This window comes from Diachasma alloeum, unplaced genomic scaffold (assembly GCF_001412515.2).
Source record: "Diachasma alloeum isolate Michigan unplaced genomic scaffold, Dall2.0 Dall_scaffold_00188, whole genome shotgun sequence".
Taxonomy (NCBI): domain Eukaryota; kingdom Metazoa; phylum Arthropoda; class Insecta; order Hymenoptera; family Braconidae; genus Diachasma; species Diachasma alloeum.
The window spans coordinates 593,801-614,235 of NW_021680354.1; the positions used below are offsets into that span (position 1 = coordinate 593,801).

A 20,435-nucleotide genomic window follows, 5' to 3' on the forward strand; every position below is an offset into this window, starting at 1 on the left:
AGAGAGAGAGAGAGAGAGAGAGAGAGAGAGAGAGACGAAGGAAATTGGAATGAGGAATAGAGAGAGTACAATTAAAGTTTAAGTAAGAATTATGATGGGCTATTGCAAGTTTTAGGGGGCTGGCTAGTGGAGACGTACTGCGTTGTGCTCTCGGTCCCAGTGGGAGCTACAGGAAAAAAAAGAGTGGAATAAAGAGTAGAGAGTAATATGGCACAAGTTGAGATGAGAGTGCAGTGTAATTAACTGGAACACGGGTCAATCGAAAAATATTAAGGGGATTGTTTCATTCCATTTGCACTTCCCACTTCTTTTCCATTTCCTTTATCTCACTCTCAACTCAATGCAACTTCAATAGAATGGTAAAGTGCCTCAAGATAAGGGAGGGAGAGGAATACAATTGAACGAGTGAAACCATATCATATGAAAATTTAAAATTCTCTTCGTGCGAATGAAATTCATTAAAAACAAGGACGCGAAAACAGTTTAGGAACGAGATGAACAATTGATAAATGACTTTATTTTCAGTATTTGAAGCGTGAAAATTGATGTAGTTAGTACAGACCATCGGTCGTAATATCGTCATCTGATTTATTGAAATTCTTAAGCGTTAACTCCTCGTAGTCATCAACGTGAGTTCCGCCCAACTAGTCGTGACAGAAATCATGTCATCGATGAATGAATTGGTTTATGACTTTTAGAAGTTTCGGGTGTGCAGATTAGGGTCGCTGTATTAGAGTCCAGAGAGTTAATATTGCATTTTGGAGCTTATGGAAATTTAAGGAAGTATTGCTCTCTTTCAGTCAGCTTTTACGTTTTTTCTTTAGATTTTTGGCAAACTGTCCATCGAATTGACGCAAAAGAATATATCGTTTTCAAGATTCATTATTATTATTATTGAATGACTCATGAAGTTTCGTCATCGTGCATCTATTTTTCTCCGTTTTAACTTCCGAATCGAAACTTTGTAATCGCTCAAATTCAAGTTTGCAATTTTTAGATGGTGTCTGTATGTGTGTATATATTTTTCTTCATTTTTTATTTCGAAATTTTCTCATAAGGGATCAATCGAATTTCGTAATTTTTTTCCATAAATGTAAAATTTAATAAGCTCCAAACATTGACACCAATTAAAATTCAATTTTTCGTACAGATTCGACAAAATTGATATTTTTCTAAAAATCGATTTTTCAACGATTGCTGAAAAAATTGTCATCAAGATGGAATTAGTCATGGCTCAAAAAATTGATAACAATACTCTCTTGATTCGATCAGAATATGATGGAAGTCGCACAATTCGTTGTTGAGTTAAAGCATATTGTTTATGCGTTTTGAAAGAAAAAATCGGTTTTCTCATGATTACTGAATAGCTATTTTCGTCACAAGGCCGAAAAAAACCGGATTAAACCTTGATTGAACCTTGATTAAATCCGGACCGAAAACGAATTTGAGTCTTGAGAGGGTCTGAATGTAGAGTCATTTGACAGAACGAAATAATACGCAATTGCAATGACATTTCCATTGATGATAGTGCTATGACATGAAAAAAAAGGGATGAAGAGAATAGTGAAATAAGAATTTAAAAAAACATTCATTCGGAAGTAAATTGAAAATTCATTACCAACAATAATAAATGTTTTCTACTCATTTATAAAAAAATGCAGTTATCCACGTGATTTTCAAACTTTTGGAAATTCCTCAAACTTGAGAAAAAACGCAGGAAAATTCTTGCGCGGTGATGAAACCTTGCGAGTCATTAAATAATAATAGAACCCAAAAACGATATATTTCAGTTGAGAATCTAAGAAATCTAGAAAAGACACGTTAAAAGGCTGGAAGGGGGCAAAATCTCCAGAAGGGAAGACCGCGGTGAAATTTAACAATCCCTGCATTTTGATAAAATGAATTTGGGAGTTCTTGGCACTAGTTAGGAACGTAAAGAATGTGGAAAGGAAGCAAAACTCCGCAGGGTTTTGAGCTGCCCTAGGGTCCGAGAACGGCCAAATCACTGAAAATTTTTCAAGTGTCTAAATTTCTAATCCATTGAGATATTCACACAAAGAGCATGGATTTTTGAAAATATCCATATTCATATTAAGCGTAGCATATCCATATTTACCTCAAAACTTTGAAAACAAAATGTGCTTTGAAGAGAAGATGTAGTTTAATTTTGGATATATTGAAATAATACGGATATTTTTCGGAATGCATACTCAGTTTTATTTCAGTAGTGAAGGGGTAAAATGGTTTATGTCGATTTAGCTGTTAGCTGAGTTTTCGAGGACTCATGTATGAGAAAATTTTTTCGTGCGTGATATCTCTGAATGTTAGGGAAATATGAAAATTTTCGTAATAACCTTTTTTGTAGCTCTCAATTCGTTCGGTTATAACAAACATTTTGCTATCTGCTTTAGATTCCGAGATATTCATTGAAAACTGACCAATAGTCAAAATCAACTTAGGGCCAGTTTTTGTTTTACCAACTTTCGTTTATCAACTTCCGTTTAGAATTGATTCCAGATTTTTAGCTTAAGAATTCAAGGTATATCCCTAGAAAACAAGTTTTTCTTAAGATAGACCCCATGTTTTTCATAGGTAATGTTTATAATAGTCCCCAGCTATTTGAAGAAAAATCTAACTAGCTGTACTACACAATTTAGGAGATGATAAATGATGAAATGCAGGCTTTTAATATACGAGGCCTAGGCCAAACGGGAATTAGGGAGTCCCTGAATTCGATTTCCCATCTTATGAGAAAACAATTCACTGTTAGAAAAAAAAATGAAATTTCATGGACAGTTGACTACCAATTTTCAGGACAGTGACACTGAATGCGATTTAGAGGAAAAATCATGAAATTTTACGTTTCACTGAAAATTCAGTAAAATTCATTTGAATGTCCAATCTAATATGAATATTCAGTGGCAAATTGCATTGAAATTGCAGTAAAATCTGAAATTTCATGATTTTTTTTCCTCCTAAAAAATCGCATTTAGTGTCACTGTCCTGAAAAGTCAAGAATATATTTACCAGAATTCTCTGTTTTTCTATTTATTTTCCGGGAAAAATGGAATGGAAATTTACAGTTCTGGTTAATTTTTCCATGAAATTCTGAATTTTCAATGACAAGATTTCCTGAAATTTAAGTGGATTTGGAACACGATAAAAAATTCTAGAATTTGGCACGGAAAATTCAGACAAAATTTTTTTAGCAATGTTCTTACGATGTTTTCAAAAAACCAGGCCGTGATAGATTGATAAATTTGGAATGCGGTGAATTTTTTGTAAGATTTTGTACTACATATTTTCAACGATATTCAACTCTAAAAAAAAAATTCTTATTTGATTCAACAACAATTATCGTTGCCCTGATCAACAGCGTATGAGGATAGAATGCAATAAATTAAGTCATTAAGAATTTTTTCCGGAAATCCATGGGAACTAACTTTTGGATGGTATTGTCTTGGGATATACCTTAAGATATGTTTATACTACTTCAAGGGTCGATACATCGTATCAACTCATCGTATCAATCAATTAGACTGACAATGAGACATTTGAGCGATTTTCACCGTTTGGGCCCGAAACCCGTCGAAGTTTGCTCCTTTTCCCCTTTTTTACTGACCTCCCAAACCCAAGAACTGACAGCTTCCTTGCAACAAAACCCAGGGACCTTCGAACTTCCCTACGTCCCCCGTAACCAGTCCCCTACTATGTGATCAACCCAAACTCAACAATTACTTTCTCTTTATTTTTTCTTTATTATTTATTTATTTTCATAACATTCGTGTTTTTTCAATTTTTTCCCACAGCTGACAACCCCGGGAGTGTAATTGGTGTCGTGGGTGGTATGATTGAGGAGGACCAGGGTCGTTCAACACCGGATCGCGACAATCAAACCCGTGGTAACGGCTACCGTCAGTACCCACCCGATCTATTGGCATTCTCAGGTGGTCGTGGCTCATCGCCGACGAGTCAATCATCAACAGCCCAAGACACGCCGCGTCACATTAATCAGTACGGTTCACCGTCGTCAGGGCAGTACCCAGCGCCGTTCAAGACCCTGCCCCACAATCGAAGTGGCAGTGGATCGTACTCTTCACCGATACCAGTTCTACCGCGTCACGGTTACGTGACAATACCAAGAAGACCGAGGGCCCCCAGCTGGAGCAGTGGACCCCCTACGTCACCAGTGGCTCTTCTTGACGGAGGTGTTGAGCCGGTTTACGATAATCTCGGAAGACGAACGACTGCCGATGGTAGCTCTGTTGTCTCCTTGAATAAGAGCCCGGAGCCTGGTGCATCAATGAGAATGAGACCATTACCAATGACACCGACGAATTTGTACAACTCTATACAGCGCAGTACACCGAATATACTGGCTGGCAGCCCACTGGACAGATCTGCACCTGAGGGAGCTGCCGAGTGGTCGACGAAGATGGATGAGGGAGACAGCAGGGCTAGTGATAATGGAGGCACACTGGGGAGGAAGATACCACCGAGACCACCACCGAAACCCAAGAAAAAGTCAGCCAATGGACCACTGTACGAGGACGAGGGCGAGGATGGCACTGAAGTTTGATTACGTTTCTGGGAAATGGGGGAGTCAATGCCATTGAATAAACCGGTTTGTGCCTTCGGAGGATTAGTGGATAATAGCTGATGGGCTTCCAGTGGGAGGGGTACGGTGGGGTGATTGAAAAATTATTGGTGATGATTGGAGACAGTTGAGACAATTAAGGGGAATTGGAGAGGTGGGGGAGATCAACAACTGCTTATTCATGTGTTCTTCCCCGATTTATTTTTTACTTTTAGTTTCAATTCTTTATTATTGTGATTAGATTTATTTAGTCTGAGGGACTTTGTGGGGAATTACTTTGTTTATGAGAGGTATCTCCAATGATGGGGGAGATGAATGCATAATTGGCAGGAATGTTAGGGTCATTACGTTTTACAAATTTACGACAGGTTTAATGAGTCTGGACGGAGTGATTTATACTTAGATATCATGTTTGGGATACATAAATCAATGTCACATTGGGGTAATTTTTGAAGGGATTGATCGAATTTGAGGGGGATTGCGTGTCTATAGTTGGCGAGCTGTTGGAGGATCAATAGTGGGTCAGGGTTGGAGAATACGAAATTTGCATTACAAAATGAGGAAATTATTTTCCAGCGTCTAGGCTACTTTCTTTTTCAATTAGTGATGAATGCATATCTGTTCTGTTGATGAACAGATGTGAGAAAAATATATTGGGTGACAGACATTGTACCAAATAGGTATTATTTGACAAATCGATAGAGTGGTAATCAACGATAAATTAATGTGCGTCGTGTGATAGGAAATGAGTGTGTGTATTTATTCATTATAATGTGAATTAAATCGTAGTTTATAACGAATGATCACGCGATAAGGTACAGCTATTTTCGATTGTACGAAAATAATCGTAAAGTTTTGTTAACGAAAAGTCCATTTGACACGAATCGAGAAGAATCCTATTCTTCGTAGACGTGAGATTATTAAATGGCTTCAGAGTTATAAATCGCGAATTTTTCTTTGACCAATTTATTTAAATGTAAATTTATGGGGAATGGATAACAACGAAATCCACTGGATTGTTACGATGTGGGTGAGTTTTATCCAGGAAGCTTAACACCACTGGGTTTCTGCTCTCCGACGAGGATTTTCGATTGCTACAACTTGTTGCGGTCGCATGCTCCACTTGCCTATTCTCTATTCCCTCAAATTTCTGGATTTGTAAAGGGTTTGGATGGAATGAGATGAGGGAAACGGTGGGATTGTAGGGTCATTATTTATTTGGGTCAAAGTGATGCAAAAAATCTGGGGAAATGGCTTATTGTCGGCTCAATTTCAATAGATGAGTTATTGATCATAAGTGATTGCTGGACGGATTGGGTTGTAAATATCTCGGAAATTAGCACATTTGGGACAAAATGTCGAGGGACTTTTTTATAATTCATGAAATGTTTTATGAGAAAAGTTGATATTTTCTGTTGAATCCAACCATTGGACGATATTCGCAAGTGAATCTGGAACTGATGATTAGTTGATATCAATTACTAATTCAAATAATTGTGCGTATAGATTTGCAATTAGTGAAGAGAACCCCTTGACTATTTTCTCTGAAAACACACGGTAGAAAACTACTCGTAAAATTTCAAGGTTGAAATTTTTAACAGCTACTTATTTACATGAAATTGCCTTATATTTTGTTACCAACATAGCACTCAATTTCCGGAAATCTCAAGTAAATTGGATTTTCAATCTATTGAAAATATAAAAATGTCAATTATTGTTTAATATGGAAAATTGAATCCTGTTAAATTTCCAAGATGAATGAGAAAAATTCAAGTGTAGCAATTACTCAAATTTGGAAAAAAATCTTACAGTGCAATCAATCGTCAGTTGTATCCCATAAATATATTTGCAACGCTTTGATTTATTTTTGCTATCAGTAGGTTCAAGAAAATCTATCAAAAGAGCTTGTTTGTAGTTCATAAAAATGTCTACGAAAAACATCGCGACATTTTAGGAAAACATGTCGAGATTCATGTTAATAAATTGACTTCCCTTAATTCAGTGGCACGCAAGGGAACTAGCGATCACTATAGATGTCTTTTCCAATAATTTAACAGTTAGTTTGAGGAGATCAGGTATGAATGCCATCGCCTTAAATAATTACGCAATTATCTCTAGGACTAATAGACTTGAAAATAATTTCAAGAAACGCGTTTCGTAGTTCACAGACCGAAGGAAAAATACCAAAAGAACCTTTTTACAGTTCACAAAAACCTCTACAGAAAAGGTTTCTCATAATTTTTTCCTAAGAATGGTTTCTTTCCCAAAAAAATCTACAACAATTTCGAAAAAAATCAGTTCATTCCCTTTCGAAAAATAATATTTCTCCCAGTTAAACTGACTATCCTTAATTAAGATATATCCCTAGAAATCAAGTTTTTCTTACGATTGTCACCCTATTCTTCATCGATAATGTTTACAATATTCCCCAGCTGTAAGATAAATTCCACCTAGCTGCACACTTGATATAATAAATAAGGAATTATGGGTCCCCCCGAACTCGATTTTTCCATCTTATGAGAAAATGGTTTTTACGATGTTCTTAACACGCCGTTGGTCCCGCAAAAGTTACGAACGTCGTTGGTCAGCGCGTAAGCGCCGCGCTATACCAGCATAAATCGACATTACGATAAATTTGAAAGATCTAGGAAAAATCTGAAAAAAATCACGAGTGATCTAGTCGGAAAAGTGTTCTATGACACTTGGGAGTGTTCTATGCCTTCGGCGAGCACTATACACCTCCCACGGATCAAAAAATACTTACGCACTCGCATCGAAATACGATTGTATTACTAGTCGACGCACGTGTAACATCCTATTTTTTGTGATACCTGCCGTGTTCACTGTTTGGAACGGTAATGGGGGGAGGGATTTTTTTTTGTACGAGAGCGTAAAGTTCACGAGCGTGCGTAAAGTGAACTCTACGCACGTCGTGCGGAAAATAATCGCTTTGCGCATACTAAACCATTTCGAAAAGTGCACTTTTCAGGAAGATATTACAAAGAGGCAATTTTGGTACGGGGTGAACGTAGCAGCAGTAACAAGATAGAATATTTCGTCATTAGGCCAAAAAAAACTTTCCTCGTGAATATGAGTTTTGTAACGAACAATAGTTTTCGTCATAACGGTCATAGGCAGGGATTACAGTGCTGTCTTACGGTCGGAATGTCAAAAAATCATTTTCTCATAAGGCTGTGTTATTTTTGCATTTCTAGATTAATTATTGTCAGTAACATTAGACTGTCGATTGAGCACAACCTCATAATAGTTATTTTCATCACAAGGTCCACAAAGTATTTTCTGACGAATGTGGCTTTGTAGGCCGAGCCGAAGGCGAGGCCTATAATCACATTCGNATAATGTTTACAATATTCCCCAGCTGTAAGATAAATTCCACCTAGCTGCACACTTGATATAATAAATAAGGAATTATGGGTCCCCCCGAACTCGATTTTTCCATCTTATGAGAAAATGGTTTTTACGATGTTCTTAACACGCCGTTGGTCCCGCAAAAGTTACGAACGTCGTTGGTCAGCGCGTAAGCGCCGCGCTATACCAGCATAAATCGACATTACGATAAATTTGAAAGATCTAGGAAAAATCTGAAAAAAATCACGAGTGATCTAGTCGGAAAAGTGTTCTATGACACTTGGGAGTGTTCTATGCCTTCGGCGAGCACTATACACCTCCCACGGATCAAAAAATACTTACGCACTCGCATCGAAATACGATTGTATTACTAGTCGACGCACGTGTAACATCCTATTTTTTGTGATACCTGCCGTGTTCACTGTTTGGAACGGTAATGGGGGGAGGGATTTTTTTTTGTACGAGAGCGTAAAGTTCACGAGCGTGCGTAAAGTGAACTCTACGCACGTCGTGCGGAAAATAATCGCTTTGCGCATACTAAACCATTTCGAAAAGTGCACTTTTCAGGAAGATATTACAAAGAGGCAATTTTGGTACGGGGTGAACGTAGCAGCAGTAACAAGATAGAATATTTCGTCATTAGGCCAAAAAAAACTTTCCTCGTGAATATGAGTTTTGTAACGAACAATAGTTTTCGTCATAACGGTCATAGGCAGGGATTACAGTGCTGTCTTACGGTCGGAATGTCAAAAAATCATTTTCTCATAAGGCTGTGTTATTTTTGCATTTCTAGATTAATTATTGTCAGTAACATTAGACTGTCGATTGAGCACAACCTCATAATAGTTATTTTCATCACAAGGTCCACAAAGTATTTTCTGACGAATGTGGCTTTGTAGGCCGAGCCGAAGGCGAGGCCTATAATCACATTCGTCAGAAAATACTTTTGGACCGTCTGATGAATGCAATTTTTCGTCAGAAGGTCCGTAAACCGCGATCAAACCGAGCGAAGCGAGGTTAGAATCGCAGTTTACCGGGTCTTCTCACGAAAAGTGTCTATTCAGATGAATTTTCGTTTAGAATTTCTTTCAGATTATAATCTTCAAAATTCAAGTTATATTTATACTACTTTAAAAATAATCTCAAGAAACCCTTTACGCATTGGGAAAATCTCTCTCACAATATCCAGACAATTACCAGCAACCAATCTTCAGTTGTACTCAAAAAATCTATTCGCAACTCTTTACCGTATTTTTTAAACTACTACATTACAGAAAAATTATGAATAAGCCATTTTTGCACTTCACAAAAGCTTTTATAAAAAGTGTCTCCCCGATTTTTTCCAACAATTGTCCCTCCCAAAAATAAGAAACCCAACAAATATCAGGAGAACTAAGACAGTTTGAAGAGAACATCAGTCACTTCCCTTTCGAAAAAGAATATTCCCCAAAATGAACCGACTATTCCTAATTCAATGATACCCGAGGGAAGTGTTAAATCACTATCAAAGCTTTCGTCAATAAATTGTCAGTTAGTTTGAGGAGGTAGAGCATGAAGGCATAGAGCATGGTCACGTAATTAAGGGACAAACGTTAATTGAATGTTAACCGTTGATAGTTCAGTGTCATTGTGCGTTGGACGTCAACGTGCCCGCAGCCCTCCGGCAAGTTGTTCCATTCTCTCACTCACTCCCTCTAATTTTCTCTTTCAACCCTCTATCCCCCCTTCTCTATTCCCCCCTCCCCCCTCTGTCCACCCAACCAAAGCTTTTATCCTCAAGCACATACTGAGAGTAATCGTGAACAGAAACCTCAGCTCGCCGTAATCAGCGTTTTGCCGTCAAGTATTTCAAGTGGCCTAACAGAGAGTTCTCGAGCGATACGACACACCCAAAATGTACCCAGAGTCAATGCTCCATGTATATACACTCTATACTGATGAACTATTCTCGGTTGATATGCACTTTGTTAATATGTACATGAAAGCACTTGGAGTAGACAAAACAGTTTTTTTTTCTCATCTTTAAATTCGTGAATTGTGGATTCATTTCTTGGGTGTGACGTTTTGCTAATATATTTTTGTAATTTTGTATTCACGTGTGTCGAAATGAACGGCAACTTGCGAGATGTTAGTACGAGCTATTGCAAATAACGAGAATAGAATGAGAGAAACAATGCGAGATAAAATTTATTGTGCACTAGAGTGGTAGAACGGAAATGATTGTTGTATTGCGTGCAAATGTCAACAGTCTCTTTCCTTATTGTCGATAATGTAATTAATATAATATATATATTACATGTTATATAATATTAATTATAATATAATTAATATTATAATTAATATAATTAATATTATATTATAATATAATATATTTAATATTATTAATATAATATCATTAGTTAATGGATACATAATTTCGCACTCAACAGAAGATGAGTTGAAACGTAGACTTATTCTGTTGTTCCACGTTCTACCACTCCAATACTGCACTAACAGTTGCAATTCTGTTTTATTTTAATCGAGTGAAAATCTTCGTCGTGACAACTACCATGTAATTACACTGGGAACGATACGATTACTGTCAATGGAATGAAAATTACATCAACATGAAATTCCAATAGAACAATTTCGAAATTAATGAGGCACTTTACCAATTTCGATTGACTAACAATAAATAGTCATAGATTTCCTTAATTTTTTTATTACACTTTTTTTAGTTTTTTTATACAATGAAGAAAAGACAAAGCATTTCTATATCAGACATTGCGAGAACTTCTATGACAATTCCAAATCAATATCAGTGAATAATTAACTGATATCTTCCATCAGATTATTATGTATAAGAGGAGCATTAAAAAATGTTAATGAGAGTAGAGAAAAATATGAAAGCCATGAGCTACGTTTAGAGAAAATGAATGCAGTGAATGATGACGTAATTATGTTAATGAGGGAAGAAACACGATGTATTATAGCTGAAATAGAATAATTTTAATGATGTACGTGATATAGTATTGTTAATAAGTGAAAATAAAAATTTATAATGCAATGTGCATTTGTAATTGCCATAATAATACTGTGCTTATTGTTCTTCGTCAATCATGATTATTTCTAGTATTAATTAAAAATTTGATGGTTCATTCGATAATTGCCATTTAATTACTGTCAGTAATGAGATAATATTTTATACAAAGATAAAGAGATAAAAAAAATTATGTATGAAAAACATAAGATTCAGACGTGGAATAAATGAGAATGTTTCTGATATCTACTAATCGATGGAGAAATTATTTCTATGAAATACAACTGATTTTGTGTACATATGATACATATTTTATAATAAAAGATGAGAAACAAATAAAACATTATGAACATAATTAGATTGTAAATCTATGATGATGTATATGGAAGAACTGTTCTGTACACTCTATTGAATGGGTTAAATTTTAATAAATACTTCCCAAGCCAATAAAAAAAAAATAGATTCCTCACTTTTTTATTTACATCACCCCTCTTAACAAAATTCCCACAAAAAAATGATAAAAATAAAAATAAAACTTTCATTCTTGCATAAAAGTTCAAAAAATTATTTGGCATTTCGTTATCGCATAAATTGCTCTTTGATCAAGAAAAATACAATTATCTTCATTATTCTCTACAATGTAAAAATATTCTCATGGTTGGGCTTTCCTTTTTGATTATTCTTTGGTAATTTTCTTGATTCTTGACAATGCCTCCTCGCCGTAATTAGCAATCAACTCCTCGACGAATTTATCCTTGAGCCGCTTCAGACACCTGGAAATTTTTTGCGACTTTAGACTGGCTTTGGAGAATCGGTTGAACGGCCGTTTTGATAATTACCTGCGGTACAATGGATCTGTTCTAAATTTTCCAATGTCTGCACTGGGGCCGTGGGGTCGATGAATAATGAATGCGTTTGGCAATACAACGTATCTATAAATAGTCAGTGGAATTTAATTTCGGTAATGGGTCAAATGAGAATTTATTTGGTTCATCAGTTCGATTTTCCGGGAGTGAGGAAGAAATAGAATAAGGTAAATGACCCTACGCTCGTCTAGCTAAGGTGAAAACATCATTAGTCCAATATTTCTATCGAAATAAGCGTGAAGATGCGATGATTTAAATTACATATCAGAGGGTAAAACCTTCAGAATTGGAATTTATTTATATTAATTATGATAATTACTATTTTTTAATAAATAGTCATCCATGAATGTGAAAAGTCCCATGGCCCGTTCATTTGTCCCCATGCTCGTTTGTGTTATGTCGGGAATGATGAAATCTCGACTATAACATTGGTTGTCATGTGAAAATGACATGAAAAGTATGAAAACTTTTGAAATAAATTTTAATTGGTAAATGTTAGAAAACAAATCACTAGAGAGTTGAATAATAAGGTCCCCTTGAATTGAAGTTAATTATTCCCCAGTATTATCAATGGGAAAGTGTCTTGGCTGGAAACACAAGGTGTTAGTTTTAAATAAAAGAATTTTAAATCTGAACAATTATATTCTGAAATTTTGGTGAGTTTACAATTATAATGATGGTCATACAACTTACGTGACCTTCTTCTCGTTGTGCTTGTACAGGTTTGTCGTTTCCTAATTCTAAAGTTATTTGTTTACAATAATTTCGTTTTAATTACTTTGGATGAATGAATAATAATTATTTGAGTTCCAAAATGTTAATTGAGTTCCGATATTTTCAGTTGGCAATATAAATTATCAAAGAATCATGAAAGATTCTATTCATTGACAAAAAGTCGTAGAATATTTTAAATAAGTAAAGTTACGAAAAACTCTACATTTGATTGTTACTTCAAAATTACTTGGGTCCCCACTTTAGGACTGGATGAATTTATCTAACTCAGAGAACGGGCGTCTCTGCTAATTCTAAACTTGTGACTATCGTACTTGTAGAATCGATGAAAGTAGCCAACTGAAGGGTTGATGAAGAACTGGAACGTGTAGTGGAACTGACTTTTTCCGCGTCGCGGCTCCCTTTTTATATTGAATCGAAAGTGTGTCATCAGGGGTGGAAGGTTCTAGAAGCTTCCCCCTGTTTTTACCATTGTCTTCTGCAGGTATCCGCCTAATTATTGGATTTCTTTGGATATTATTCGGGGATTGGTGGTGACGTTTCTCCTATCCTGTCATGGAGCTCGTTGATTGGTGATCAGGTGACATTAGGCCTCCTCATTTTCCGTTTGGACTTGCGTAGTTTTTCCAAATTTTGTGAAGGGAATAGTCAACCATCTGCTTCCCCTAATTGACGTATCATAACTTGTGGTTATTTTTAGGCGTTTTTCCCCTAATTGAGTCATAGCATCACACTTCCGCTATATGGTCACTGTCCAGCTTAGTCACCCGCGAAACCTCTTAAACGGTGAGGTTCCGGGTTAGCCCCAAAACGTAGGTTTCACCCCATTCACATTCTCATACATTTTCAGAGGTGTTATTGATTTTTCTATTGCCAACCGGTAATGAGATTCACAGACATCTCATGCCTTTCTAATTTGTTAAATTGTAATATTTGATAGTTTCCACAATTTTAAAACAAGAAAATATTGATTCATTCATTCGCGATTTAATTCTACATGGATAATTTTTATGTGTGTCGTCTCTATATTTGATTGGGTTACCCTTTCCAATCTATTATTCCACCTTCTCTATTCCTACAAGGAACCTTTGGGATCTTCGCATTTGACTCTCTTTACAGATATGCGTTCATAAAAATTATGAAATAATGGTTATTCCATAGAGAAAATTATTTAGGAAAAATGGATTATAATGCATTTTTCGACGGATGTCACATTTGACACATGTCCCTATCCTCGTCTCGTGATTTGAGTGATATGGAAAGGTTATATCCGAACTAATTACATCGTGAGTATGCCATTTTGTGATAAAACAACATTAAAAAATATCTCAATACACAAAAGTATATTTCCATTAGACAGTCCAACCTTTTAAATGGTTTTTTCATCCGTTTAGTCCGTTACCAGTTGACAGTTGGGTGCAAAACGAGCGTAGGATCAATGCCATTTTCATTGTACCTATTCTTTTAATTGACAATATTTCAGTGAAATATCCGGATATTACTATAATTTATGCATTTTTATTATTAAATTTTTAACTATTCGAAACCTTAGCCAAGGGATTTTTAATTCCATTTTACTATTGTAACGGAGATATCAACGTTTTAAAATTGTGAGTTTCTTAACTTGTGGCTTAAGAATTAACTCTGTTGTAGCACGAGTTGATGTGAATGTGATATTTCTCTCTTATTATTCAATAAATCACTCTGCATTGGTGTCTCTAACTTTTCTTATTTACTAAAATAATAACTCCAATCATACTTCACTTTTAATAGACTCTTGGGACTATCAAAATGATTGAAATGTCATAGCTGGCAGGATCTGAACGAGCGTAGGGACAAAGACGGGCATAGGTACATTTACCTTACAGGGAGCAGTTTGTTGTAAGGAAGAATTCCACAATGTTGTCTGTGGACAACTTAACCGTCTGCAAAAAAGTGATCTGATATTTTCCCTCTAGGGTAGCCCGTGCCTATACCGCCCAGCGGGTAATGCCGCCCAGCCGTATTTCTCAGGATTAGCTGAGAATTTTTTTTTCTTTTTTTATTATGCAAATATTTGATAACAACAAGTAATTTCAACAGAAATTTTTGATTTTCTCGTATGGAAACATCATTAAAAAATCCAAATCATTTCCTACGAAATTCTTCAAATATAATATTTCGACGCCAGATTTTAAGATTTTAAAAATTTTCAGTTGGACCATAATTGAATGGAGTGCGGAATATATGTTCGTTATACATTTCCACATCCATTGCGACCTTTTCGATAGCAGAAAAATGTCTTCATCAGTTATTATTGGCTATTTTACGAGCCTCCGCGTTTGTGGGTAATTCCGCGCAGAGTTTGTGGGTAATGCTGCCCAGGGTTTCTATAGGGCTGCTAGACTCTGCAGCTAGAGGGCAGTCGAGTGACAGCTCGATTATTTGGGGTAGTTGGTGGCCACTGAAACATCGGGTAAATTCAGGATAATTTATTATTTCGCCACGGTGAGCGGAAAGGACACATTTTCCTCCCGCCATCAAAACAAGGTGGGCGGTATTGGACGTATGCCGGGCGGTATCACCCTAAAAGTTCGATTCCATCGCTCACTGGCCGATGGCAATTGAACTACATAATTAAATATGTTTAATGTTAATAAAAAATCTGGCCTCTTCACATCTTTGAGTAAACCGCTCGAAAAACCCGTTCTAACCGTTTATGACTCCTTATAGAAGGCGAGGCTAAAAAAAGGCTGATTTCCCTTAGGTGGGCGGTACATGCAGCAGCTACCCTAAAGCTACTAATTTAATTCTTGAAAGTACATGAGATATTCCATGCTAAACCGCTCAACCCCTGTCCCTCACTCCCTCGGAAGTAAACGGAGATTCCTGGCAAGATTGAGGGGAAACTATCTCCTGATTTTTTTTCGTATTTTTCTGTTTTGTTTCACATAACTTGTATTCTAAGTAGACTGATTTCAATCTATCGAGCACGAAAATGTTTCTTTTCCTGCTGTCTTTAAAAAACTGAAGGATGAAATTGTCTTTTCAATCCCCAGACGTGGACAATTATAAATTTTCGAAAAAAAGTTGGAAAACTTGCGTTTTGCCGCATTAGGTCACGTTTTATTTTCTTAATTTTTCTGTCATCTATTCTCACTGTGAAACAAGTGTTTTGAGCCATACCAGAAGCTGAGCAAAGTTCTAGTTCTATTTCATTTTCAATTTTTTTGTTTAAAATTTACTAATTTTCGTTAGGAATTTCTAGAAAGTCTTCAGATCATGTTAATTATACTTTTGGAAAATATTAATTCAATTATTTTAGATATCCTTTAGACATATAATCAACTGTATCTGATGATTTTATAAAGATTTCCAACAAAAAACTAGAAATTTTGAGCACAAAACTTGAAAATTAAATAGATCGACGACTTTGCCGAACTTCCGATGTGACTCAAAACACTTGTTTTAATAGTCAGAATTGATGACAGAAACTGTGACTTGGCAAGACGGATTTTTTGAAAAGTTCTACGGCTGCAAAAAAGTATTTCGTACATTTTCTCTACATATTTTTTATTTAGTGCTATTTACGGAACTATCTGCACCCAATTTTCGAACATATCTTCGATGGATCAGTTTTCCCTGACAGAGACGTCCCAGCGCCAGCAATTATTGATGTGAAAAGGAAATGTCAAATGTCAAAATATTTTCTCTTGGAAATGGTGACGGTATTTTCCTCGTTTTCGAGACATTTGAATAATTGGCAAAGTGATCGAGTTCACTTTCAATTCATTCCCTGCGCCTCTGATACTGGTAAGTAATATTTCATGTCACTGGCAATTTCTATCATTGGAGGGATATTTATACTCACTTGTATCCCAGGGCAGTTAAATGTGTGACGTACGAGACTTTGTTCCACCCAAAGCCGATAAATCTTTGGTCGTATAGGGGTGTGGATTTAGATATTACGATGTAAGGCTCAAAATCCGGCTCCCACGTAACTTCATAGGGATCAACTGCCACTTTCCAAAAACTATAATTTGTAGCGGCATGACCCCTCGTCCAAACATGATAACGAAACGTGTACAGTATCCCACAATTCAGATACTTGAGAAGTTCGTCTTTATTAGTCGGAAACGTAAACCTTGAACGTTATAATTAGGAGAATTAAGGGAAAACTTGGGGGTGAGTAAATTCATTGCGTTACAGGGGATTAAATTATCTTCATTGAAACGCTGTTTGATTCTAATATTAACTTAATCGTGAAATCAACTGATGGAATTAATATTATCCGCGGAATTCCATGGAATGTTTGACGTTACTTACGTGAAATGGTCAATTAATGTAATTATTCATCAGTTAAGGCTCAGTTATTCGGCTCAGTTAAGGCCTGGATGTACTATCTTTCGAATGTTGTCTGGATTTTTTTTCATCTTTCGTAATCCAAAATTGTCAATTGAGTGGTACATCATGTAGAAATTCCCAAAAATTATGACAGAATTATCTTTAAAAAAGTAGAAAAAATTCTGAATTTTTTCAAAGAGCGTTCTTGAGATTCAGAATGAGTTGAAAAAAGTGGAAATTACAAATATCTGATTCGCTGTGGCACATTATCTATTAGCTGTCACTGTCCATGGTAGATAACAAAACACTTGCAGGAAGTAATTTAAATGAAAAGGTATAAACCCAATAAATTCACTCCCCAAATGACTTTTCAAAAGAGTAGATATTTGTCCATATATTGCAGGATCGCCTTCTTTACAGAGTCGTCATTAAATGCAAACAATATAGTATTTGAATAATTATATCTCAGTCGGTTGAGTGCTCTTGCCCTGAACAACTCATGGGAAGTGACAGCTTTGGTATCTCAATTTTCAAAACAGTGGCATGTAGTCATCTGCCATTTTTATGCGATAAAAGTGCGATTAAAAAATTCTCCAAAATATTACAACTTTTTTCAAAGAGCCTTTTCCGTAATAAATGTCCCTGTGCAGTGTGGGTAAAGATTTACGGCATCAGTCTTCTCCCTGCATGATATCGGATGACAGGCCGCCATTTGTCATCGTAAATCAGATACATTTTTCAATTTCTTGTTATTCAACTTATTCTGAATATAAATTAAAAATGCTCTTTGAAAAAATTAGGATTTTTTTCTCCTTTTTTGATTATTTATTCACAATTTTTCAAAACTTCTGCACGATGCAGGACTTAATTGACAATTTCAGATGACGAAAGATGAAAAAAAACACCGAGATAACGTTCGGAAGATAGTACACCCGGGCCTTAAATGATTCATTTAATTCAACATTCCCCATGGCAGCCAACATTGCCCTAACGTTGACCCTAGATTGATCACCATATGAGGGAAACCCCGCCGCGCATAATTTTTCATCAATTACAATTGTCTGGCTAACCGGGAAAATTGAAAAAAGATTGACTTTGTCAATTCAGTAGTGAAGTGGTAAAACGATTCAAGTCGACTTAGCTGTTCGCTGAGTTTTCGAGGAATATCTCTAAATCTAAGGGAGATAGCAACATTTTCGTAATAGTATATTACGCAACAAGTGCGTAATGGGTTTTTTGGCTCGTGGGAAGTTGTAAAACGAGCCGAAGGCGAGTTTTACAATCCCACGAATCAAAAAACACCATCATGCACGAGTTTCGTATACTATTTTATGTCATAGGGCCCAGAATCCGCGATTCTGGGCACCTATGGCATAAATATATTGTTTATACCATACGTGCGTGAAATCCGACCAGTTTCAGTTGAGTGTCGACGCACAGAAAGTGCCGGGTTTCACACTGTAGTATGGAACCCTACACATCTGTTATAATCCCGTGCGTAACCCATGGGCATGCGCGAATGCACGGGCCGATGCGCAGATCGATGCGCAAATGGTCGTTGCAATATCATTGTTGGATTCCACACATCCATTGCATATCGACTCGCGCATCGACTCATAACATCGCCCACTGCCTCACTTATTGGTATTCACATAACCCTCTCAATATTCTGTCGTTAAATTTATTCATTTAATCAATATAAAAGCAGTGAAATTAAATGGACAACCACATCATACCCGACAGTGACGAGGAGATTGATCTCTCGGGAGATTTATTTGATGGAGATTCGACATTCCTTATATTTTTTTATATTTGTAACCAAAGTTTAAAGTATGAAAAGTATAAAGTTTAAAGTATATTTGTAACCAAAGTTTAAAGTATTTTTCATGTAGAAAATGTTATATGTGAAATAGTATATTTCATCACGCTGTGACGAAAAGTGAACTTTTCGGCACGTGGAGCGTGCCTAAAAGTCCAATTTCCGCCACATTGTGATGAAAAATATTGTTCGTAACTCGTGAAAAAATGTTTTTTAGCTCGTGGGATTATATCACTCGCCATCGGCTCGTGATATAAACCTCCCACTCGCCAAAAAACACTTTTTCATTGCTCAAGNAGAAAACAAAGAGAGATGCAGAAAAATTGTTCAAACAAAAGTTATTCCTCTTTATTTCACCAATAAAATGATTTTTGACTCGTCGAAATCGATCCAATATTTCCCGAGATACAGGCTAAAGAGTGAGCGCGGGTGGATAGACTGCGCGGACGAACGGTGAGTATGGGCGCGGAGCAGTGTATCTAAACGAATATCGTTTGTTTGCATACTGCACTGCGCTGTATAAATTTTATAAACATATGATGTTCAACAATGTGTAAATCGTGTTCAGTGCCTTCCTTTACCATGTCTCGATCTATGGTTTCGGAAATGCTCCGAATTATACATTTTTAAAAAGACAGAATGTACAAACCAACGATATTCACTCAGATACTCTGCTCCGCGCCCATACTCAGCCGTCGTCCGCGCAGTCTATCCACCCGCGCTCACTCTTTAGCCTGTATCTCGGGAAGTATTGGACCGATTTCGACGAGTCAAAAATTATATTATTGGTGAAAGAAAGAGGAATAACTTTTGTTGGAACAATTTTTCTATATCTCTCTTTGTTTTCCCGGAAGAACATTTATTCACTAAAAATGGGGACTAATTTGTTTATAACAAATAATTGCGCGACGGGAGGACAAAATAAACAACATATTCGGATTCCTCACCCCCAAAACATAAAGTCCAATGATAAAATTCCATCGACCTCCTAGTGACCACGGGAAGGGGGTATTGCGTATGGATTACTGTCGGTGTCAAAAGTAGAGACCACTCGAAATAAACGTCTATAACTCAGTGAAAAAAAATCGTAAAAATATGAGACCAAATACACTGTGTAATATAAGTATTTCGCTTGCCCAATACGGAGTTTCAAGTTTTTAATTTGATTAGTTTATTTATAATCGCTGTGAGAAGCCGAAAAACCCCCCGATTTTCAGGGTCCGTAAAAGTCGGCAAACTTTGAACCGCTAGTAAACGTACGAATTTTTTTTTTTTTAAATCGTCAATTTTTTCAGAGATTCGTATAACCCCTGAGAAGCCAACCAGGGAAGAAAAAGATCGAAATTGCGATAATTATTCATTTTATTCATAGAAATGTCGACTGCGGCTATTTCGTTGTAGAATTGCCGAGCCGACCTGAAAAAAAAACAATGCATTTTGAGTTCAATGTAAAACACATTCGGTCAATAGTTTTTCAATAAACAATCTCCGTTGATTTTTAAAAAAATCAAGAAAATTTGTCAAAAAAAGTGCTGTTAAAACGATCATAACTCGTTATGGGGTTTATGGGCCCGCTCACCGCCAGTCCCTCAAAATGAAAAACACATGTGCGCCCGGCTACCTTTTTCAGGGGCGTCAATACCAGTTTCAGCCGTTTGGGCCCTTTGGGGCGCCAATATACTGTACATTGCTACTTTCCCATTAAAACAA

The 20,435-nt window shown here is 36.3% G+C and overlaps 2 protein-coding genes across 2 annotated transcripts in view; one reads left to right on the forward strand and one right to left on the reverse strand.

The window, feature by feature from the left end:
• Positions 1–5,081, forward strand: part of LOC107048376 (amphoterin-induced protein 1) — an 8,463-nt gene extending 3,382 nt beyond the window's left edge. The window contains exon 2 of the mRNA XM_015271523.1: positions 3,810–5,081. Coding sequence (XP_015127009.1) covers positions 3,810–4,579 — 770 coding nt within the window. The 3' untranslated portion in view covers positions 4,580–5,081. The remainder of the gene's footprint in view (positions 1–3,809) is intronic.
• A 5,570-nt stretch (positions 5,082–10,651) lies between these two features.
• Positions 10,652–20,435, reverse strand: part of LOC107048378 (LARGE xylosyl- and glucuronyltransferase 1) — a 30,534-nt gene continuing 20,750 nt past the window's right edge. Inside the window, exons 9-11 of the mRNA XM_015271525.1 lie at positions 16,434–16,706; positions 11,825–11,917; positions 10,652–11,758 (exon numbers count right to left, since the gene is read on the reverse strand). Of these exons, the coding sequence (XP_015127011.1) occupies positions 11,662–11,758; positions 11,825–11,917; positions 16,434–16,706 (463 nt within the window). The 3' untranslated portion in view covers positions 10,652–11,661. The remainder of the gene's footprint in view (positions 11,759–11,824; positions 11,918–16,433; positions 16,707–20,435) is intronic.